Source organism: Caretta caretta, chromosome 13 (genome assembly GCF_965140235.1).
Source record: "Caretta caretta isolate rCarCar2 chromosome 13, rCarCar1.hap1, whole genome shotgun sequence".
Classification (NCBI taxonomy): Eukaryota; Metazoa; Chordata; order Testudines; family Cheloniidae; genus Caretta; species Caretta caretta.
Window position 1 is genome coordinate 513484 of NC_134218.1, and position 24138 is coordinate 537621.

At 54.8% G+C, this 24138-nt stretch overlaps 1 protein-coding gene across 6 annotated transcripts in view; it reads left to right on the plus strand.

The window, feature by feature from the left end:
• CDH22 (cadherin 22) overlaps window positions 1–24138 on the plus strand; it is a 177694-nt gene that overhangs the window by 76634 nt on the left and 76922 nt on the right. For 5 of the 6 annotated variants that reach the window (XM_075118603.1, XM_048820237.2, XM_048820244.2 and 2 more), the window contains exon 4: window positions 19091–19210. The exons of the other annotated variant lie outside the window; for it this stretch is intronic. In XM_075118603.1, coding sequence (XP_074974704.1) covers window positions 19091–19210 — 120 coding nt within the window. The remainder of the gene's footprint in view (window positions 1–19090; window positions 19211–24138) is intronic. 6 annotated transcript variants of the gene reach the window in all.

A 24138-nucleotide genomic window follows, 5' to 3' on the forward strand; every position in this document is an offset into this window, starting at 1 on the left:
AAACTCTATTCTCTGGGTTGGTTCCAGAGTCGACTTTTTGGTGTTGAGCAGGAGGCCCAGCTGGCAGAACATGTCTATGGTGAGTCGAACGTGTGATTGTACTTGTGGCCCCGAATAAGCCAGTTGTCGAGATACGGAAACATGGTCAGGAGCATTTGCACCTCCTGTGTAAGGAGTTGCTCATGAGAAGGGTCCCTGAAGAGGGATTGGGAGGGAGGAGAGAAACAAAACTGAAGAGAATATCCCTTTTCCACCGTGCGAAGAACCCAATGGTCTGAAGTTATACGGGACCACGCACGGTGGAAATGGGAGAGATGATTTTGAAATGGAGGGGAAGGATCCTGGATGGTGACTGGCACGCCGTCCTCGGGCGCACCTTCAAAAGTTTTGCTTAGGCCCCGCCAGTGGTTTGGGAGGGCCCCGATTCTGACCGGGTTGGTGGCCGGCAGATCTCTTCCTACCTCCTCGCCCGTGCCTTCTATAAAAGTCCTGCCTCCGTTGAGGATGGGGGGTGGGACCATTGAGGCTGCGGCTTAAAGGGTCTGTGCTGGGTAACTGGTGTGTGCATTCCCAGGGAGCGCATGATAGCCTTGGAATCTTTCAGGCTCTGTAGTCTAGAGTCTGTTTTGTCCAAAAACAGGCCCTGTCCATCAAATGGAAGGTCCTGCAGGGTTTGTTGTAGCTTTGGTGGCAGGCCAGATACCTGCAGCCACGGGATGTGTCGCATGGCTGTGCCCGATGCAAGGGTCCTAGCCGCAGAGTCTGCCACGTCTAAGGAGGCCTGCAAGGAGGTACTAGCCACCTTTTTGCCCTTTTCCACTAAGACCCCAAACTCATCCCTGGACTCCTGAGGAACTAACTCCTTAAATTTCAACATGGAGCTCCACGAGTTATAGTCATAACGGCTCAGGAGCACCTGTTGGTTCACGACCCTTAGCTGTAGCCCCCCTGAGGAGTAAATCTTGCACCCAAACAAATCGAGACGCCTGGTGTCTTTCGATTTGGGCGCCGGAGCCTGTTGACCGTGCCGCTCCCTTTTGGTCACTGAGGCAACCACTAGTGAACACGGCTGAGGGTGAGTGTAAAGGTACTCGAACTCCTTGGAGGGGACAAAGTATTTCCTCTCCACTCCTCTGGCCATCGATGGGATGGAGGCAGGGGTTTCCCAGATTGTCTTGGCATTGGTCTGGATGGTGTGGTTAATGGGCAAAGCTACTCAGGACGGGGCCTCCGCTGAAAGGATGTCCAGCACTGGGTCCTCCAACTCCACTACCTCCTCAGCATGCCTGCGTCGACTCTCCAGGGCGCGGTGCGGATTGGTACCAGGTCGCTGGAGAGCGGTGCCGGCAAGGTGCTGGGGAGCGGTACCGGGATTGAGATTGGTGCCGATGACCGGGCCGGTACCTGGATCCAGATCTGGACCGTGACGACGACCGCCTGCGGGAGCAGTGTCGGGATCTGTGACGAAGCGGGACTGTTCTTAATATTTCCTCTGAATAGTGTGGAGGTGCCTCAGTTTCCCCTATGCAGTTCTTAAGTATCTAGGTGGTGGGGTAAGGGTGTATGATCATTGGAGAGCCCTGGAGGGCAGGTGTGTGCAGGGGTCTGGACACAGAGAATGGCCAACACCCTGTTTCCTGGCAACTGATGGCCTGGGCCCTTCCCCCCTGCAAGGTGAGAGCTAAAGGGTTGGAGAACAAAGGAATCCGGTGACCTCCTGGCCCGGGAAAGGGACAAAGCCCAGAAGTGGAGGGGCTGGAGGGAGTTTCAGTTTGGGGCTGGCTGGAGACGTGGAGCGAACTGCAGACATGGTTGTCTGGCTCACTGCCCCCCAAAATGGACCCAGTTGAGGGGTCCTGTTCTCTGCACCTACAAGTTCTGTGTTAGACCATGTTCCTGTCATCTAATAAACCTCTGTTTTACTGGCTGGCTGAGAGTACCGTCTGCCTGCGGAGTTGGGGTGCAGGACCCTCTGACTTCCCCAGGAGCCCTGCCTGAGCGGACTCGCTGTGGGAAGCGCACGGAGGGGCAGAGGATGCTGAATGCTCCGAGGTCAGACCCAGGAAGGTGGAAGCTGTGTGAGCTGTGTGTCCTGAAGACAGGCTGCTCACAGAAAGTAGACTTCCCCAGAGTCCTGCCTGGCTTCATAGGGAGCAGTTCCAGAGCATCGCCCGGGGACTCCGTGACAACTGGTGGCAGAGATGGGATGTACTGCACCCCGTGATGGCACTTCCTGCAATAAGTGACTGGGAAGCAGTAAAGTGTAGGGGGATTGACGGGGACCAGGCGTGCTGAAGATTCAGAGAGAGATGGTTTCGGGGGGCGGTTAACCCCTGGGAGTGTGTGACCAGCAAGAAGGACTGTCTTGGGGTTTCCCTGGGGACTGTGGTGAGCAGTCTCAGGGGCGGAGGAGCCTGCGGCTTGGCCCTGGGAGAGAGAAGGACTTTTGCAGTAACAGGGTCCCCCTGGGGATTGCAGCGAGCAGTCCAAGGGGCGGAGGAGTCTGCAGCTCGACCCTGGCAAAGAGGTGGTGACCTGGAGAAGGGCTGGTGCACTAGGGGTTCTCCCTGGAAACTGTGGGGAGCTGAGAGCACACAGGCCTGTGAGTCCAAAACAACTTGGGAAGAGCGGAGTGATGGTCTGTCACTGTCCCCTTAAGAAGGACATTGTAACCCTGTGCAGAAAGACAGGGTTGCGCATTGGAAAGTTCACAAAAGCACAGTTAATCGTGCAGCTGGAGGAGGATGACCGCTCTAAGGAACAGATTCCTGACCCCAGATGGGGCTATAGCAAGATCTGGGAGCAGCTGGAGTGGTAGCCAGGCATCGCCAAGACTCCTGTCCCCGACCAGACGAGGGTCTTCAATCGGGTTCCCCATCGGGGGATCGGAGACGGACGGGATTGGAGCTGAGTCCGAGAGAGCAAGAGGACTGTGAGGTGCAGCCTCAGATGCTGAGGGGCTGTGTGAGCTGGGTGAGGGTCCCAGGGACGAAGCCCCTCGCCCTGCCTATGGCCAGATCCCTGTGCAGACCCAGGAGGGATGGGGCTGGCTGGCCGTTGGGGTGCTCCAGGACACCAGCTGTGAGATCCTGTTGTGGGGTGACTGTGTCTCTTTGGGACAGGATCCAGGCCCTGCTCCTGTAACGGCCAAGGGTTTGAATTTGAATCCAGGGAACCAATCGGCGGAGAGGGAAATGGTCAGTGAAAATGCAGATGACCTGGCTGGCAGCGGGGAGGAGCTGCTAGGCTCAGGCTACCTGCCTGCCTGTGACCAGACTCCTGGGGCTCCCCGCCCCCTTGCACACCGGAGAGGGGGCTCAGGCTGGCTCTGATGCAGTGAGGAAAGCAGCGAGCTCGCTGCCTACCCCACTGGGACAGCAAGGGCAGCGCTGAGCACAGTGGGAGCTGAGACCCCAGCTGAGTGGGGGGAGACACAGGCAGGGCAGGGGATCTGTTGGGAGTGGCAAGGTGCAAGGTAAGGAAAGTTTGGATGAGCCAAGGCAGCCTTGTGAGCTGATGGCTGTGTCTAGTCAACAGGGCGGGAAGGCGAGGAGAGTGGAAGATGAGTGTCCCTGGACCTTACCTGTTAGCTGGGTGGAGAATTGTGACAGTGAAGGAAATGTGCTTGTGTCTGTCAGGGGTATTGACTTGCCTATGGAGGGAGCTACCCTGATCTCCAAGCAGTTGTCTGTGACCAGCCTTGTGTGCTGGGACCAGGGGAAAGAGATCCCAAGCTGGGTGTCTGGGAAAGGAGAAAGTGTGTCCGGCTCTTCTTTGTGGAGCAGACAGAAGGGGCCTTTCAGCCTGTGATGGTTGAGGGTAGTGTAGTTGACTCAGAGTTGGTTCTGGATTCAGCTAAAGCCCAGGAAGAGAAGGGTCCTAAGTTTGTGTCTGCTCGGGAGAATGGCCCTGTAACTAGGTCTCATCCAGTTAGTGTCTATGTAAAATCCCAGAGCCCAGACAATTCTGGTGCTTGTATTTTGCCTGTTGCTAGTGTGTGGCTGGGAAATGGTGTCGCAACTCTGTCTAATCAGGGTGAGATCCTAGCCAGGGCACAAGGAGAGCAGGAAGGTGATGTGATTGTGTTACCTACTGAGGGTGTGGAAACCTGTAGCAAGAAGGAAAAGATTCCTGAACTTGTGTGTGGCAAAGGGAAGGAGAATGCTTCTGACCTTTTATCTAGGAAGTCTGTAAGTTTGCCTGAAAGGGGATTGTGTAGGAATGCGCCGGATGGGCCAGAGGTAATTCTGGATGTAAGGGAGACCCAGAAAGAGTCTGTTGTTGCTCAGGAAAGTGTTCCTCTAGAGGAAGCCCTAGGTAAAGAGGGTAAGAGCAGAATTTCTGTGAGGGTTGAATTGTTGCATAGAAAAGCCCCTCGGGAAAGGAATCCTCATGGAGTCTTTGCAAGCAGTTTACTGCAACTGAAGGTTGTGAAAGTGATTTAATCAAGAAAGTTTCAGTTCCTAACAGCCAGAAATTTTCTGTTGTGAATGGATTCACTGACTTTCCTGTTGAAGGATCCAGTGTGGATAGCTTAGAGAAGGTCTCAGATGAAGTGAAAGCTATTAAGAAAGTTAAACAGTCCTATAACCAAGTGGCTGTGTTTGGCCAGCTTGTTGGGGAGAAGACCCAATCCCAGTTTGACCCCCTGGGGTTTTGGGGGTGGCCAAAGGGCACGGGCCACATAAACCTTCCCACATGCGGCCTGCGAGTGCTATCGACAACCCCCGACCTAAGGGAGGGCGTGAAACTGGAAGGGCCTGGTGTAACTCCTACCAAGGAATGGGAGAGATGCTGGGGCATCCATGGGAACATTGGTGGCTTCGAACTTCCTCAGGTCACCGGATAAAGTGACCCTGCTCAGTTCGGTGTCAAAGGGGGGAGAGATGTGACAAAGCGGGACTGTTCTTAATGTTTCCTCTGAATATTGTGGGGGTGCCTCAGTTTCCCCTATGCAGTTCTTAAGTCTCTAGGTGGTGGGGTAAGGGTGTATGATCATTGCAGAGCCCTAGAGGGCAGGTGTGTGCAGGGGTCTGGACACAGAGAATGGCCGACACCCTGTTTCCTGGCAACTGATGGCCTGGGCCCTTCCCCCCTGCAAGGTGAGAGCTAAAGGGTTGGAGAACAAAGGAATCCGGTGACCTCCTGGCCCGGGAAAGGGACAAAGCCCAGAAGAGGAGGGGCTGGAGGGGGAGTCAGTTTGGGGCTGGCTGGAGACGTGGAGCGAAGTGCAGACGTGTTTGTCTGGCTCACTGTCCCCCAAAATGGACCCAGCTGAGGGGTCCTGTTCTCTGCACCTACAAGCTCTGTTTTAGACCATGTTCCTGTCGTCTAATAAACCTCTGTTTTACTGGCTGGCTGAGAGTCACGTCTGTCTGCGGAGTTGGGGTGCAGGACCCGCTGGCTTCCCCAGGAGCCCCACCTGAGCGGACTCGCTGTGGGAAGCGCACGGAGGGGCAGAGGAGGCTGAATGCTCCGAGGTCAGACCCAGGAAGGTGGAGCCGTGTGAGCTGTGTGTCCTGCAGACAGTCTGCTCACAGAAAGGAGTCTTCCCCAGAGTCCTGCCTGGCTTCGTAGGGAGCAGTTCCAGAGCATCGCCCGGGGACTCCGTGACAGGATCGGCTCCGGGAAGGAGATCGGCTCTCTGATCGGTGTCGGGAGCCTGAACGGTATCTTGGTCCAGAGCTGTGCCGAGACCCGGTTTGGTGCCGTGAGTATGACTGATGGTGCCAGTAGGCCCGGCGTCACGAGAGGGAGCGGCATCAGGACTGCGAATGGCGTCGGGACCGGATCCGGGACCAGGAGCGGTGCCGTGTTTGCACGCGCAGAGATGGCGGATGTTTTAGGGTTGGCTTGCCCCTAGACGGTACCATACAAGTTGGATGCGGTGCTGCAGTCTGCGATGATGCCGGCCCTGTGAGGACGATGAGGTCTTGCACCGCTGTGAACGTCTCTGGCTTTGACGGAAGCCGGCGCTCAACCACGGTCCGGGTCAGGGAGCCTGTGCGCACCGGACTCAATGGCTCCTCTCTCGGTGCCAGAGTCAACGGCGCCGATATCGGTCGCTCCGGCGCTGGACGCGACTCTGAGGCTGGTATCGGAGGTGCCGGCGACTGCTGAGGTGGGACAGTCGCCTCCGGCTTGTGCTGTCTCTTCTAGCCTGGAGGCAGAGAACGGCGCCAGGTCACTTGTACCAGCTGTGCTGCCGGAGAGGTCCGGTGCCGCGGGCCTCTCTCAGAGTCCAACCGCGGTGCAGTACCTGATGCTGCCGCTGGGGCGCTGCGCACCGAAGCGCCCGGTGCCGGGACTTGGTGCGCCAATGGAGGGCCCGGGCTAAGGGCCGCGTCCATAAGGAGCTGCTTGAGTCTAAAGTCCCGCTCTTTTTTGGTCCGAGGTCTGAACGCCGTACAGATCCTACACTTGTCAGCATGGTGAGACTCCCCGAGGCACTTCAGACAGGAGTCTTGGGGGTCTCCCGTTGGCAGGCTGAGCTAGGTTTGAAATCCGGAGCCTTGGGCATGAGCCCAAGCGGCAGGCAGGGAAGAGGGGAAGGACCCCTTCCAACCCATTAAATTAAGTCTAAACTTATCACTATCTCTGTAACAACTACTGCAACTATACTAACTATGACAACTATCTAACAGTGGGAAGTGAAAAGCTAGGGAGAGTGGAGGACGGCTATGCCATGCTCTATGGTTCCAATGACCGTCACGGGCAGCAAGAAGGAACTGAGGGGGCACTCGGTCGGCTGGGGTATATATCCAGCGCCATGAACCAGGGGTGTTGCTAGAGTAAAAATTCTCTGACGATCGTGCACGCAGCGTGCACACCTAATTGGAATCGATATGAGCCGGCACTCTAAGAAGAACAGCCGAGCTCCATCCTCTTTGGAACCCCCCTTCAGGTAGTTGAAGGCTACTATCAAATCCCCCCTCACTCTTCTCTTCTGCAGACTAAATAACCCCAGTTCCCTCAGCCTCTCCTTGTAAGTCATGTGCCCCAGTCCCCTAATGGTTTTCTCCACTGGACTCTCTCCAATTTGTCCACATCCCTTCTGTAGTGGGGGAGACCAAAACTGGACGCAATACTCCAGGTGTGGCCTCACCAGTGCCGAATAGAGGGGAATAATCACGTCCCTCGATCTGCTGGCAATGCTCCCATTAACACAGCCCAATATGCCGTTGGCCTTCTTGGCAACAAGGGCACACTGCTGACTCATATCCAGCTTCTCGTCCACTGTAATCCAAGGTCCTTTTCTGCAGAACTGCCGCTTAGCCATTCGATCCCTGGTCTGTAGCAGTGAATGGGATTCTTCCTTCCTAAGTGCAGGACTCTGCACTTTTCCTTGTTGAACCTCACCAGATTTCTTTTGGCCCAATCCTCCAATTTGTCTAGGTCACTCTGGACCCTGTCCTTACTCTCCAGCATATCTACCTCTCCTCCCAGTTTAGTGTCATCTGCGATCTTGCTGAGGGGGCATAATTAATCCCATCATCCAGATCATTAATAAAGATGTTGAACAAAACCGGCCCCAGGACCGACCCCTGGGGCACTCCGCTTGACACCAGCTGCCAGCTAGACATTGAGCCGTTGATCACTACCCCTTGAGCCCGACAATCTAGCCAGCTTTCTACCCACCTTATAGTCCATTCATCCAATCCATACTTTTTAAACTTGCTGGCATGTTTTTAACCATGCCTGTCTGGAGGCTGTCCCCACCCCCATGGATCTGTCCTGTAGAATTCTTTGTCTAAGAGCCCTCCGTACGCTGCTCTGGTTTGTAGCATTTCATTAGTCACATTTTTGCAAGATCCATCTGCAGCTGGGTTAGTTCTTGCCTGTGTGTGGCCGCAGGAGCAAGAACTCTGAGTCTGCAGTGAAATTCCCTCTGGGCCGGGCTCAGCCAAAACAGGCCATTCTTGGGGATGCAGGAGGCTTGTTTCTGCTCCCATAATCTTTCAGCTCTGGGGTTTGTTTCCTTCCCTGACATGCAGCCCACTTGCTCCTGGGAGGCACCAGGTGCTTCACCTGTTGGAGCAAGCAGAGGGAACGTTGAAAATTTTATCATTTAAAAAGTCTTGGTGGCTGCTGCTACTGCTGTGTCCAGGCCTGGGCCCTGCGACTGCCACGTCTGCGGACAGCTCTGCCCAGTAAATTCTGCCATTGGCACAGTCTCTCTTTCTGTCACAGAGAGTGCGAGTAGCTCACAGCTGTTCTGGGGCTGACCAAAGAATTTCACATGAAAAAACAAAGTGCAGCTCTGCAAGCAGTTAAAGGGGCCAGACCCCGTCTGTGCCTTCCTCTCTGCCCTGGTACATGCCTGTGTGACCAGAGTGGAGAGCCAGAGGCCTCGTCCGCTCTTCGGGGCCAGAATTGTAGCTTGTGGATGGATGCAGTGTGGGGGAAAGACTCAGGGCAGCCATGGAGTGTCTGTCCTGCCTGTTGCTCCTGGGACCATGGAGTTCAGCAGCGGGCCTTGAGACTAGCCAAGAGGTCCCTGCCAGGGAAGGGGCACTTTGTCACCAGCGTTACAGGGCTTTCTTCCTTCCTTTCTTCCTTCTATATAAGGTGCTTGGACTGTTTGTGAGAAATCCCTGCTGTGATTCAGGAGATGCTCTCTGTGTGTCTCTTCCTTCTATGCACCTGAGCACCTCACAGCTCTGTCAGGCCAGTGCCAGCCCTGCTCCTGGCTCAGGCTCCCTTCTGCTCCCTGAATCAGGATGTAGATTTCATCTCCCGACACAGCAGGCTGGGCCAGCAGTTGAGACCCTGCTGTAGGTCGGTCCCAGGAGTCTCCCACTTGGGGCGGATGGTTCCTGAGGTTGGTATGGGAGGTAGGTAGGTAGAAAAGGGAGGCCACTCAGGTAGCGTGGGCCTTTTCCGCACAGAGCTGTGATGATCATGTTGTCTCTGAGGCTGCGAGACGAAATTCTGCAGCAAGGTAGTGGGTGCTGGTCCTTCGGAGTGGGGAGCGGGAGAGGGGTCTGCATTGCTGAGATGGGCAGGGAGTGGGTGCTGGGCACTCGGGGCGGGGGGGGCTGCATTGCTGAGATGGGCAGGGTGTGGGTGCTGGGCACTCGGGGCGGGGGGGCTGTATTGCTGAGATGGGCAGGGCGTGGGTGCCGGGCACTGGGCCGGGGGGTCTGCATTGCTGAGATGGGCAGGGCATGGGTGCCGGGCACTGGGTGGGGGGGGTCTGCATTGCTGAGATGGGCAGGGCATGGGTGCCGGGCACTGGGCTGGGGGGTCTGCATTGCTGAGATGGGCAGGGCGTGGGTGCCGGGAACTGGGCCGGGGGGGGCTGCATTGCTGAGATGGGCAGGGCGTGGGTGCTGGGCTCTTGGGGTGGGGGCTGCATTGCTGAGATGGGCAGGGCGTGGGTGCTGGGCTCTTGGGGTGGGGGCTGCATTGCTGAGATGACCAGGGAGCAGGCACCGGGTGCTCTGGGCGTGGGGGTGGCTGTGTTGCTGAGATGGGCAGGCAGTGGGTGCCGGGCGCTCGGGGTGGGGGGGCTACACTACCGAGATGGGCAGGGAGCAGGGGCTCGGGGCATGGGGGTGGCTGTGTTCTGGGGTGGGCAGGGCGTGGGGGGTGGGGGAGCTGCACTGCTGAGATGGGCAGGGACAGGCGCTCATTGCTTGGGGGGGACTGTGTTGCTGAGGTGCGCTGCCATTCTTGATCAGCTGGTGGTGTTCTGAAGTCCATGTTTTCATGCTGGGCATGCCCTAAGCCGGGCTAGGGAGCATTTATATCAGCTGTAGCTACTTGGGCATCCAAAATCAGCAAGGGGCTGAAACTGACCTCACAGCCATCATGCAGGTGTGCTCCCCCTTCTACCAGCTCAGCTGTCGTCTTGCCTAGAGGCAGGTGCTCCTTGTGGGGGCTGGTCTATGCCAGGTATCGGGCCAGCTGAGACATGGTGTGGGTGGCAATAAAAGGACGAGGATGAGGAGCTGGGGGCTGACTCTGAAGGGACTCCATAGTGTGGAGATCTGCGAGCACTGGCCCGTGCTGCCCCCCTGGGATCAGCCTGGCAGGAAGAACTAAATCAGCTGAATGTGGTTGCTCTGGCCCCTGCCAGGTCTTTGATGGGTCGAAAGAATGCCAGGGCCTGTGGGATCAGCTGCCATCCGTCAGCACGAACAGCGCTGTCTGCCGATGGCAGGGGATAGCTGTGTCTGAGGCAGCTCTGCTAGCTTTGTGGCTAGCGTGCTGAGAAATGGAAGATGGGAGGCTAGGTGCTGGTTTGCAAGGCAGGATGTGTCGGGTGATGGCTCCCTGAGTGCTGGGTGGTGTGAGCAAGCTCTGTTAGATCTGTGCCAGTGGTACTCAGGGGCTAGGTTCAGGTTGCCCACAGTGGCCAAGAGTTTAGAGAGCTTGAATGGTCCGAGCTGGGAGAAGGACATTGTGTGCTGTGTGGCTCCATGTTCAGTGGTTGGTGCCCAAACAGGCCATCCAAGGGCAGGACCCTCCTGATGGAGCCACCTCTCTCCCCACCCACCCCAGCATGTTTCCAGCTTGCTGGGTCTCTGTCCCCAGCAGCTGGGGGTCAGCGGGCTGCTCCCTGCCTGGGCCCATCGTGCTCTGCCCCTGTCCCTGGCAGCCGAGCCTGGTCAGGGAGCGGGTCGCTGCTGCCTCCCAGCCAGGTTCTCTCAGGTAGAAGCAGCTCCATCCTGTTCCCTGACTGACTGCCAGGGTGGTGGTGGAGGGGGGCGCACGGAGAGAAGGCCAATCTGCAGAGGCACTTGCCCCCCCATGTCACCCCTACATGTCACTTCTGAGTGGGACACAGCAGCTACTACAGTGGGAAAGGGGGATGGGGAGGGGGATTCCCTGGCCTCTTGCATGGCTGGGGCAGAGTCCTGCAGGGATTCCTTGTGCTGGAGCCTGTTCTCATCTGCCCGGGGCCTTCCTTCCCACTCTGTCATGGCAGGAGCAAGGAGCAACGCTCCTGTGGTGATGGGAGTGAGCCTGTGCCAGGAGCTGGGCTATGGTGAGTGCATCCCTTTGAGCTCGTCATAGTCAGGACGGGGCTGGGAGGGAAGGGCTCGGGGCCGTGTGCGTGGGGCATTCTGCATGGGTCTGAAGCATTCACCCTCGGCTGGCATCTGGACCGGTGTGTGCAGGTCCCTGCCAGGTCCTTGTGGGTTCTGAGCGGGGCCTGTTTGCTTTCCGTTGTCTGTTGACGTTCGCTGTAGCTACATGCTGCCAGAGCAAGTGGCACAGTCAGTGGCGTCAGCTCCAGAGTGGGACGTGGTCTAGATGGGACGTGGTTGCATGCGGCTCCCTGGAGAAGAGTCTTGGTAGCTGACCCTTCGCTCGCGGGGCTCGGCTGGAACAGCCCTGAGAATCCCTTTGCTAGAGACACTTCGTTAATCTGCACTGATTTCCTCAAGCCAGAGCTGGACACAATTCCTCTGCCAGCTGGGTGCCTAAGAGGAGACCCTCCCCAAGTTGCTAATCCTGGCTTCCTGCAGGCCAGAGCAGAGATTAACGTGCTGCAGCATTTCATGGCTTCAGAATTAAGGGCTGCATTATCTCCCCACACAGCTCTCCAGAGATTGCTCTCGGGGCTGGGGACAGTGACCCCAACAGCACCTTCTGGGAGCACCTGGCAGCCAGCACGCTGCTGGGCACCCTTCCCCAGCCAGCCTCCAAGGAGCATGGCCACCTGGGCAAGCGCTTGCTTTGTGAAGGCGTTGTGTGGGGAGGGTGTTTTTTCCTCTGGTGCCATTGCGGGGCCAGTTGTTCCAGAACAGAACCAGGCTGAAAAGATCTAGTAGAAGAATGCTATTCTAGAATGGGCCTGCGCCCCCAGCCCAGGCTCTGAAGGGGAAGCACACAGTCTCTCCAGCCTGCAGTGGCAGATTTGCACCTTTGCAGCCAGGAGAGCGAGAGAGACACATCCTGTCTGACTCATTAATTTTTATGTATAGTTGTTGGTATCCTCTGATTCCCCAGTGCGAGCTGGCCAGGGGAGGAACTTGGGTCTTTATCTCATTTTACATGTCTAATGATCACTCTGGCTATGAGTTCAGGGTTCCTGGAGATGGGATGTGGGTTATGCAGCACATGATGGATGTTTAGTTTTTATTTATTGTATTTTTATGGCAAAGGCAGATGCCAGAAATAAACTAAAAGTAGGAGGACAAGATGTACTTACAGCAGGTGCTGCTCTGCTTTGGAATTGAGTGCGAATGCTTAGAAGAGGACAGTGGGTATAGTGGTTAGAGGGCAGTGGATGTAGTGGTTAGAGCAGAGGGGTCGGAGTCAGGACTCCTGGGCCCTAGTCCTGGCTGTGGGAGGGGAGTGGGTGCAGTGGTTAGAGCAGAGGGGTCGGAGTCAGGACTCCTGGGCTCTGTTCCTGACTTGGTGGGTGTGATCTTGAGCAGCAGCATTACATGGTTGTGTCTCAGTTTCCCCATCTGTGACATGGGTTTCGTGCTCTCTACCTGGCTGGTGTTGTGGGGGCCATTTAGGACTCTGTGAAACACCCTGCGCACTGCAGAGACGAGCAGCAGGTTTGTCCTCCTCAGGACAGCTGCTCCCAGCAGTGGTATTGTGCGCACTGACAGCTGGTTCTGTGAGCTGCTCCTGCTCTGTGTATGCTGGCAGCATGGGGCTGTCAGGGGCGCATCGCCATGGGGCTCTCAGCACAGCACAGCTTCGCCATTGCATCCGTTGCAGGTCCTGGTCTTGATCTCCAAGCTCTCAATGGGCCGGGCCCAGACTAGTAGCTGCAGGAGTGTCTCTCCTCTGACCAAGAGGCAGCTGTGAGTGTTCGCAGCAGTTGAATTCTCAGCAGCAGTGGGTGACTGGTAGAGCATGAGTCTTCAGATCAGGCTCCCAGGAGAGCTAGGCATGGCCACAAACCTGGGTCACCAGGGCCGAAGACCAGACCTGTCGGTTTACTGAGACTTAAAACCAAGGACGTGCAAAGCAGCCTGTCTTCAGGGGCAGAGGTCACTGTTACATCACATGCTGGGGCTGACCTGTTGGGCAAGGCACTCACATAAACATCTGGGTAGACAGGCAGATGGACAGACTCATGAGAGTCATCGTGCAGAAGGCCTGGGTCTGGGGAATGTGCAGCTCTCACTCACAGGGCACATGCAGCAGGGTTTCGTCCTGGATGAAAAGTGTCTCTGGGTTCCAAGAAGCAGGGACAGAAGCGTTTAACAGCTGCTTCTGCTGCCCAGTGGCCCCTGGCCTCTGTACTGCAGCCTGGTTGCAAGTGCTACTTAGTTGGACAATAGCCAGGGCCATGGGAGAACGTAAGAATGGCCACGCTGGGTCAGACCAAAGGTCCATCCAGCCCGGTATCCTCTCTGCTGACTGGCCAATGGCAGGTGCCCCAGAGGGAGTGAACCTAACAGGTAATGATCAAGTGATCTCTGTCCTGCCATCCATCCCCACCCTCTGACAAACAGAGGCTAGAGACACCATTCCTCACCCATCCTGGCTCATAGCCATTAATGGGAGGAGAGCTACATGTACACGCAGGGGGTTTATTAGACACTGGCCTGCTCTGTCATGACCGTCCGGCCCTGTGATGTCATGAGCAGGGATAACGGGAGCAAATGGCTCTGCTCTGCTCCAAGCCCTGCTGCCAGGGAGTTGTGGCTTTTCTAACCTCCCTCCAGCTTGTAAAGCGGTCTCCTTGGCCAGACCAAGCTGCGTGCGCCCAGCCAGCTCTGTTCTTTCAGAGGATCAGCATGGTGCCGCGTGTGAGCAGCGTCGTTGCTGGTCCGGGTGGCACTGCCTGGGCAATGTGTTCCTGTGGGTGAGTGACAGGATGCTGCTGCCATGGGTGGTGTCTTCCCGTGGGGCAGCACCGCCATGTGTGGGCCAGTGGCACTCTTGGGGATCATCGCGTCTTTGCCGCAGACTCCAGCATGTCTCCTGAATGCAGCATGGTGGGGCAGCTGGAGGGCTTGATGCTGTGTGCTGTACTCCGCAGGGCCTGTAATGGACCCTCATTAAACGGGACATTTCCCAGTTATGATCTGAATTTCTCTCCATCCCACACAATTGCTGTTCTGGTGTTTTTATGCATGTCGTTGGCAGGGTCAGGCTTTATCGTGGGAAGGTGCAGGAGTGTGGCGCGGGAGGCTCACTGCAGGGGTGGGTGGAAAGAGGAGGAGGGAGCGAATATTACGCAGAGCGTTTGGGTGATGGGCAGGGGAGAGCCAGACGGAGAGGGAGGGTGAATGGGAGGCACAGAGAGAGCCTGTCATGGAAATGTTATTGCAGTGTTTCTGAACACTCATTCATTAAGCTAGGCAGTGAACTAGTATCACCTCGGGGTAGCCTGGACATGCCTGGCAGGGATACACAGTAACTACTGCACACAGCAAAGCATAAATAAGCTGGCTCAAACCAGCCCATCTCTGAGAGCTGATGATGGGAATTCCTGGGTTAGTGGCATTGCTATGGCTCTGAGGAGGAGGCCTGAGACCGATCAAAGTGGCTACATAACTGCTCATTTCCTCCAGGGACAGCAGGAAGGGGCAGATCCATGTAAATAGGAGTGAAAGCTGCCCTGCTAACTCCATGGGCTTATGACTCCTGGCAGGATCAAGGCTGGAATGGCCTCTGGGCTCTGCCCCCAGGGGCTTGGATTTTGGCAATGTCACCAGTTGGGTGGGCATTTCTGCCAGTGAGTTACCTCGCACCTGGGTGGCTTTCCATTCACTTTGCTCTGTTACAACCAGGGTGTCACTGACTGATGTGTTTCACCCATTCAGGCTTTTTCTTAGCCAGAACTGATGTTGCTCCAGGGTGTTGGATGAAGTATTTATAGGGATTTGGGTATTTTGCCAGGTAACAGTATTTGGAATCTGGTTCTCTACACTGCCTGGACAAGCAGCGATTGCATACTGAATAGCCAGGAGACCTGGGTACGTATACTCCTCACATAGGTGTAGCTAGAGCCAACGTTTTGTGGTTATTGTTAACATAGCAAAGCATATGACATCATGGGAATGTAAGGATTGCCAGATCAGAACCATGGCCCATTTAATCCAGTCTCCTGTCCCTGACATCAGCCAGCTCCAGATCCATCACAGGAAGTGAAACTGTCTTGTGGGGAAGTAAAACCCCAACCCAGTGCCCAGGGAAGTCAGTTGGAGTCCGCGGAGCAGGCTGTAATGGAATACGCGACTGGGGTGTCTCTACCTTGCCCTGAGGCCTTGGAGCAGGAGAGGTTAGATTCCTCTCTTTTCTTTAACCCTTCTCAACTAGATGTCCTCATTATCCATATGAATGGTCAGTCCTCTGTGAGCCCGGCATAGCCTTTAGCCCCAACAGTGGCAGAGAGTCCCCCAGGTTCATTAGGTACCTTATGCCTGTGACATTGCATTCCATATGCTTTATGGAAATATGCTTGTGAATATGACATAACTGGAATATGCTTTATGCTGAATACCCCTTGTATGGTGTGATTAGAAAGCTTGTGATCTACTAAGTGAGTTCATCCTATTTGTTTGCATGTATTATTTCTATATCTGGAGTTAGGAGAATAAGATATAAACTTGTATCACTGATGTAAACATATTAAGTGGAGGCTGTGACGTTATTGACGTGAACTGTGACCATATAGATCATTGTTGCAGCTGGGGTCCTATGGTTGCACCAGGTCTTGTACAGAGGAGGTCAAGTGGGGTGTCTATGGAAAGACTGTAGTTTGCTGGTTATGATTATGCTGTCTGATTATGCTGTCACAGAGGCCATTAAGGGTGCTCCAGAAACAATTAGTTGTAAATGGCCTTAGTTACTTGAAAGCCTCCCTGTGTACGTGTGGGCCAGCCCACGGGGAATGGAGGCTAGGGGTCTTACAGTGACATGTGACCATGTCACCTGATGCTGGAATCCATCTTAAATCTGGTACTTTTCCATTTAGAAGGAGCAGTGAGACAAAAGATTCCTGCCTTGTGCCAAAGCTATAAAAGGGGTGGAGCAGGACAAAGGAGGCAGCCAGTCATGAGAAAATCCCTGCTTTCCACCGGAGATGTCTGCTGGAACTAACAAGGATTGTACCAGGGGAAAGGATTGGGACCAGACTAGGAAAGGAGGATTTTCCTAGTCTGTGAAAGAAGCTTATTGGAACATCTCTGAGAGTGAGATTTACCTGTAATCAGTCCCTTAATGTATTAGGCTTAGACTTGCGTGTTTTTGCTTTATTTGGCTTGGTCACTTACTTTGCTCTGTCTGTTATTACTTGGAACCACTTAAATCCTACTTTTTATACTTAATAAAATCACTTTTGTTTATTAGTAAATCCAGAGTAAGTGATTAATACCTGGGAGAGCAAACAACTGTGCATATCTCTATATCAATGTTATAGAGGGTGAACAATTTACTAATTTACCGTGTATAAGCTTTATACAGAGTAAAACGGATTTATTTGGGGTTTGGATCCCGTTGGAAACTGGGTGTCAGGGTGCTGGAGAAGTGCTGAGCAGTGTTCTGATAAAGTCTGCAGCTTTGGGGACGTAGCCTAGACCCTGAGTCTGTGTTGCAGCAGGCTGGCGTGTCTGGCTCAACAAGGCAGAGTTCTGGAGTCCCAAGCTGGCAGGGAAAAGGGTCTCAGAGGTAATTTCAACACATCAGGTGACAGTCCCAAGGGGATCCCTGTGACTGAACCCTTCACAATGTCTGTGATCAGTTCATATTTTTTCCCCATCCTGGTCTGGGCTCCAGTCCGCCTGTGGGAGTAGGGGGTTAGCACTGTAGCACTGGTCTGGTCCAGCGTGGAAGCGCCTTGGTTTCTGTGTGGGTGTATGTTGATCCCCGCGTTCTCTGCTGTAGATATGCTGGGTGGCCTCGCGCAGCCATAGCAGGATGCTGTATCAAGTATTGCCTTCCCCCAAGGGTTTCTTCAGGCAGGAGGAACATCTCCTTCCCTCCCTCTCTGTGCTCGCCTCCATCGCCCTCCCACCCTTCCCTCCCTGGCACCCGGTTCTCACGTCCTGGGGTCCTGCTTTTGTCAAATTGAACATGATGTCAAATTAGAGCCATCACAGGGACAGTCAGAGTGAAGCACCCTGGTTAATGAGACAGCGCTGGAAATCAATAACGTAATTGCAACCATTTGATGGACTTTTATCCAATTTACACTTCTCCGGCCCTGCTACGTGTGGTGCATGAGGACGCCACTGACGTGTCTGGGTCGGAGAGAGGCGGGGAGCCGGCGGGATGGCAGTTCTGTCCCCCCCGCATGTCTCTGTGCTAAAGCATGCTGCCTGCTGTGGAAGATGCTGGAGCAGCAGCCCTAGGGTCTGAAGCCCCTACTTAGCCCCAGGACACAGCCCAGGCAGCAGCCATGTTCTCCTCACCCTTGCTCTGGGGGACCCCCTTAGGCTGAGGGAGGGGCCCAGCCTCCATGACCCCTTCGATCCTGGCAGTATTGCCAAGAAGGGGGCAGTTGGGATGGTGATGCCTGTTCCCCTAGAAACCAGGGGGAGACTCACACAGAACAGTCACCCCATCTGGGAAGAGCGTCCAGCAGCTCCCACCTTCTGCTGGGCTTAGCCCAGGGGCCTAGTGGTGAAAGGTATCGCATCCCATTACCAGTCTCAGAGCCCTCCCACAGCCCAGCCCCTCTCAGCCTTACACAGGCAGAGGAGAGCATTGCCTAGGATCAGAGATTGCAAGGCCAGAGGGGACCTCCTGCAGAGACAGCCCCTGCCTGCCTCAGGTTCCCTCCTTTGAAGTCCCCAGAAATAGTCGGAAGTACCTTCCAAGTATAAATATAGCCCCTAAGGGGTCACCCGTGCACATAAATCATAACAAAAGTCTCAACTATAGCCCAGAATTCCCTTGGCACAGTCCAAACAGCACATGCAACATGCAGCCCTGGCGTCTCTCTGTAGGCCACGGCTCTCCTGTCCTTCTGCCAGGACAGCCACCCCAGCCCTGCGAGCAAGAGTGGCACCCTGCTCTCCCTAGCGGAATCCCCACTCTGCTGGCAGCTCATCTGAACCAGGGGAGCATCCCTCACTCCCCCGCCCCCCTCAGGGTTGTTCTAGGTCCAACTCTCTCACCCTGGAGACGTCAGCAGGTCAGCTCTGCTGCTCCCCTGCCTTTGGCCCTTTCTGGCCCTTGGCTTTGACTCTGGCTTAGAGCCAGCAGGCATCTCTCTCTGATGCTCCTTCTCCACCCTGGGTGTCTGGTTTACGGACAGCAGTCAGCAAACCCTTCTTGCTGTTCTCCTCCTTCAGTTCGGTCTCCCCCAGGTCCCTGACAGTCTCTGCCAGTTCCTGACTCCCAGTCTGGCAGCTCTCTCCCTGTCTCTGCTTTGCCCTGGTCCTTTATAGCCCCCAGGTGCTGCCCCACCCTCCTAATTGGCCAAATAGGAACACTGTCCTGGCACAGGGGCCCTGGGATAACGGGCCGTGGGGCGGTCCTGAGTTAATTCCTGTGTGAACTAGAGCAGATTTCTTAGAAACACATCCAGTCTGGATTTAAAAATAGTCAGTGATGGGAGAATCCACCAGGACTTTTGAGAAGTTGTTCCAATGGTTAATTACCTTCATTTTAAGTATTTATGCCTCATTTCCAGTTCAAATTTGTCTAGAGTCAACTTCCAGCCTCTGGATCATGTTAGGCCTTTGTCTGCTAGAGGGAGACCCTCCCGCCTCTTATCAAATTTTTGTTCCCCAGTTAGGTCCCTATAGGCTGTAATCAAGTCATCCAGTAACCTTCTCTTTGATCAACAAAACAGATTGAGCTCCTTGAGTCTCTCACTATGAGACAGGTTTTCTAATCCTTTATCATTCTCATGGCTCTTCTCTGCACCCTCTCCAGTTTATCAGCAGCCTTTAGTCGTGGACACCAGAACAGGGCACAATCTGCCAAAGGCTCCTAGAGAAAGGCATAGCCAGCCATCTCCCCTGTAACCTGTCCTACTGGGGGTGGGGGTTATCATCCCAGCATGGGTTCTCTGCTCCTAGTCCTTGGCTGTATCAGCCTCTGTGCTCTGTTACCAACCCATGCCCGGTCAGCCCCAGGGGAACCCAGGCTTGAAGGTCTGAGCCCAGCTGGTTCAGGCTTGTTTTTGTTGTTGTTTCTGCCCTGTCCTGTTGTGCAGGCACGTCTGTGATGAAGGTGATGGCATCAGATGCCGATGACCCCACGTACGGCAGCAGTGCCAGGGTGGTGTACAGTGTACTGGAAGGGGAGCAGCACTTCACAGTGGACGGTAAAACAGGTGAGTGCCCATCTGCTAGGCGGGGAGGAAGAGACCGTCATGCCAGTCATCGGGCCGCTGTCAGCAGTTCTGACACGAGCTTGGAATATTGGAGCCAGGATGAAGGGTAGAGGCTGCCTGTCAAGACAAGCATTTGTACCCGCTCACCTCCTCGCTATCAGAGCAAGTGAGGCCGAGTGAACCACTGAGCTGGAGAGAGCCACGTGCCACCCTGTAACAGGTCCACGTTGTTCAGGGCAGACTGTGGTTGTCTTTCTGGCTTGTACTCGCTGGTGGCAGGAGCAGCGTCTGTGCACTGTATCCCGGGCAGTAATGCACCCTTAGGTGCCAAAAAATCTCAGTGTGCGAGGTTTAAATCCTACCAGAGGGGCTTTACCAACGGCTGCGTTGCTGTCACCCTGGCTTTGATTAAAGGTAACACTTTAAATTAAGGATCAGTTTATAAATGTTCTATTAATATTTAATGAGTGAACAGCGGAAGCTGCTCCATTTCTTAACTTAGAATAAAGCCTGTTATAAAACGCATCTGTAATAAACCCCTAGCAGGTGGTGCTGTGACAAGCTGGTATAAAGTGCGTTGTCCCCAGGAGCTAGTGGGGTGTGTATTGGCATCTCCTCCTGATGGTGGAAGTCCCATTAGTGTTAATGGTCATGGAGGAGGGGCGAGGCTTCATTGGCAATAGCAGATTTTAAGGTACAAACCCTGTAATCAAGTGCCGGGAATCCAGCAAATGATAATAGAAGGCTAGTGCCCTGGGCAGCTGCAGTTCATACACTGTGGCTTGTTATCGTTCCTACAGTACCTGATAGCGAAGAACCCCTTTTTGCTTTGACCTGCTTCTCTGCTGTTTGTTGCTCTCATGCACCCACAGGAGCCAACATGCTGGCACACCCCACAAACGAACGCGCTCACACATGTTGTTCAGATTCCCTGTCTCTTCCTTGTTGCTCGTCACAAGTGGCTCTTGCTCTCCCCCCGTGTGAGAATATCTCGTGAGGGTATTTGGAGATATCCGAGTCAGTGTGCACGTGGGCGGGTTTGGCCTGCCCATTCAGGTACGGGATGTAAAAAGTGCATGGTGGTTTCTGGGTGTGCTTGGTGTTCCTGCCCATTTCCAGCTGAAGCATTCAGCAGCTGATCAGACTGAGAGCACCGCGGGGCAGAGAATGGGTCTTGTTGTGGGTATGGCTGCACTGAAGCTGGGAGAAGTATGGTAATTCCCAGCCCGGGTGGATGCACAAGCCCTAGCTCTGAGTGGGAAAGAGCAGTGTGGCCACAGTGGCTGGGGTCTCCAACGGGATTGCGCTTGGGCCGCCAGCTGGAGCCACGGCAGCCACGCTCCCATTGTTAGCAGGTGTCCGTCTATCTGACCTGGAAATTATACATCCCAGCTGCAGTGTAGATGTGCCCTATGTGTGTGGTTGTCCCCAGCACACTGTGTCCTGACACTACGAATAATACCACTTCCTGGGCATTACTTGCTAACCAAGCTGAATGCTGCATCACCAGTGTGCAAGGATATTAGCGACCTGCTGCCTTCTGAAGTCTGTTCTGGGAACGAGCGGCTAAACAGCCAACGCTGAGGGCAAGGGCCATGTGGAGCATGGTATACACCTGGTCCCTGCTGAGTTCCCAGAATGTCCCCCTGGTTTCCACTGGAATGCAGGGCTTGTGGAATGGTGAGTAAGGGAGGGAGCTCTGTGCCACACCTGAGAGCAGGCCCTGGTTTCTGTGTTGTTAGCTGGAGGTAGACAGAGCGTAATTGATGTTTAGAACGCCACTCAGTTTTACAAGAACAACGCACCACTTGTGTCTTGTAGGAGCCAAATTTCATCCACATGTTGAAACTAAGCCTGCAAGTTTTGTGTGCTTGGACCAGGTCTTCACCCTGCATGGGCAAGGACTGTAAGGCCAGTTAAAAAGGCACAGAGCTGGTGTTCTGCATGCACAAAACTTGCAGGTGCCATTTCCATTGACAGCTTTGAAAACATCCCATTTTGGTAGTGGCTGAAGTGGTGACTCTGTAGAGCAAGTGAAGCTTTCTAGGAGGCTTTGGGTGATAAGACATGAACATGAGTCTGAGCAATTAGCGTATAAAGAGCCAGGCCCATTGGCCATTCCATCTGGGTTCTGAGAGTGGCTTTCTGGTGCAGCGTCAGGGGTGTCTTTTCTCCTCATCACGGCCACTGCACGTCTCTGCCAGCTCAATGACCCGGGATGTTGTGCTGTGCTGGGTGGTGAATAGCCAGGGGACCTAGTAATAGCAAGGCACAATGGAGCAGGAGCAGCACAAGGAAACACTGTTTAACAGCACATCTGTACAGCACTAGCCCTGCCTAGAATCGCTTCCCTAGCAGGTTCTCAGGGAGCCTTTTATTCTGATGTAGCTGTTTGTAAACAGTAATTTCAGCCATTGGCAGTGAGGTTTTAGCACCTTCTGTCGCTGAGGCCCAGGCTCTGGGTTCTTGTCATTCTTAGTGCCAGGAGGGAACATTTCCCTGCAAACGGAGAGGGGATGGGGAGCTGCAGGCTGGCCATAGAGTGAGAGGAACAGGCTGAGGAATGAAAGGGCTGGTGCCGGGGATGAACCCGGGCTCTGTCTAGCTGGACACAAAAAGAAAAGGAGTACTTGAGGCACCTTAGAGATTAAATTTGTTAGTCTCTAAGGTGCCACAAGTCCTCCTTTTCTTTTTGCGGATACAGACTGACACGGCTGCTACTCTGAAATCTGGACACAGAGGCCAGTGCAGATTGGTCTTTCCCTATCCCAGCTTCATGCACCCTGCCCCCACCTGACAGCAGTACAGACACCCCAACGAGTGTTTTCCTGCTGCTGGGGGACAAGGGTGGGGAGGTAATATCTTTGATTGGACAACTTTTGTTGGTGAGAGAGACACCCAGTAATGCTGCATGGAGCTCTTCTGCAGGTCTGGGACAGGGACTCCAGCATCACAGCTAAACACAAGGGGGAAACAGATTGTTTAGCATAAGTAGTTAACACACATTTCCAGGGACCATTCAGAGTGAAGTTGCCTGTTAAAACCCTTCCAGTCAGAGGGGAAAGGAGGGGGGTGGTGGTGTTAGTGGGTTATATATTGTTGTAATAGCCATAAATCCAGTGTCAATGTTCAGTCCGGGATTTTTAGTGGCTAGCTAAGTTATGAATTTAAGCTCCCAGGCTCCCTGCGTCATGCAGGTATCCTTTGAGGACGGGGACTGAGAGGTCAGATAGTGATCCCTTTGCGAGAAGTGTTCCCCCACAGGTGATAGGGTGTTTCTGTCTTGTCATTTTCCTGTGAGAGTTAATTCGAGTGCGCAGTGGCTGGTTTCACTGGCATGGTGGTCGCAGGGGCGTTCAGTGCACTGGATGAGGAATATCAGATGTTGTGATCAGCATGTGTGGGACCCATGGGTCCCCAAGGTGTGTTGTGGGGGGTTGATCATTGTAGCCGTGGAGATGTGTGTAGGTTTTGCATCTGTTGATCTAGCTGGCTCTGCAATGATCAACACTCCCCACAATCCACCTTTCAAGACCCATAGGTCTACACATGCCGATTACAACATGTGGTGTACCTCGTGAAGTGGGGGAAAGATAAAAGCCAGCAAGATAGGACCTCACCCACCTTGTCTCTCTAATCATAGAATCATAGACGATTAGGGTTCAAAGAGACCTCAGGAGGTCATCTAGTCCAACCCTCTGCTCAAAGCAGGACCAACCCCAACTAAATCATCCCAGCCAAGGCTTTGTCCAGCCAGGCCTTAAAAACCTCTAAGGATGGAGATTTCACCACCTCCCTAGTCAGTTGGTTTCAAACTGCGGGTCATGATCCAGTACTGGGTCGCGGAATATAAGGCACTGGGTCGTGGTGGCTCTGGTCAGCACCACCGACCAGGCTGTTAAAAGTCCCGTCGACGGTGCTGCCTGGCTAAGGCAGGCTAGTTCCTACCTGTTCGGATACTGCGCTGCTCCCCGGAAGCGTCCAGCAGCAGGTCCGGCTCCTAGGCAGCACCCAGCTCCATGGGGCTCCGCGCGTTGCCCCCACCCCAACCACTGACTCTGCACTCCCATTGGCCAGTTTCTGGCCAATGGGTGCTGGGTGTGTGTGTCTGCAGGTGAGAACCACATGGAACCTCTTGCGTGCCTCTGCCTAAGAGCTGGACCTGCTGCTGGCTGCTTCCAGGGCGCAGCACGATCCGCAGTGCCAGGACAGGCAGGAAGCCTGCCTTAGCGCTCCCACTGCGCTGCTGACCGGGAGCTGCCTGAGTTAAGACTGCGCCCCAATCCCCTGCTCCAACCCTAAGCCCACCCCCAAACCCGGAGCCCCTTCCTGCACCCCAAACCCCTCATCCCCGGCCCCACTCCAGAGCCTGCACCCCCAGCCCAGAGCCCTGACCCCTTCCACACCCCAACTCCCTGTCCCAGCCCAGAGCCCCCTCCTACATGCTGAACCCCTCATTCCTGGCCCCACCCCGCAGCCCTCACCTCCGCACCCCAACTCTCTGCCCCAGCCCTGAGCCCCTCCCACACCCCAAAACCCTCATCCCCAGCTCCACTGGGTCGTGGGCCTCAACAGTTTTCTTTAACTTGATGTCATGGAGTCCCTGGGCGATGGTCTGGAACTGCTCCCCATGAAGCCAGTCAGGACTCTGGGGCAGTCGCCTTTCTGTGAGCAGCCTGTCTTCAGGACACACAGCTCACACGGCTTCCCCCTTCCTGGGTCTGACCTCGGAGCATTCAGCATCCTCTGCCCCTCCGTGCGCTTCCCACAGCGAGTCCGCCCAGGCGGGGCTCCTGGGGAAGCCAGAGGATCCTGCCCCCCAACTCCGCAGTCAGACGTGACTCTCAGCCAGCCAGTAAAACAGAAGTTTATTAGACAACAGGAACATGGTCTAAAACAGAGCTTGCAGGTGCAGAGAACAGGACCCC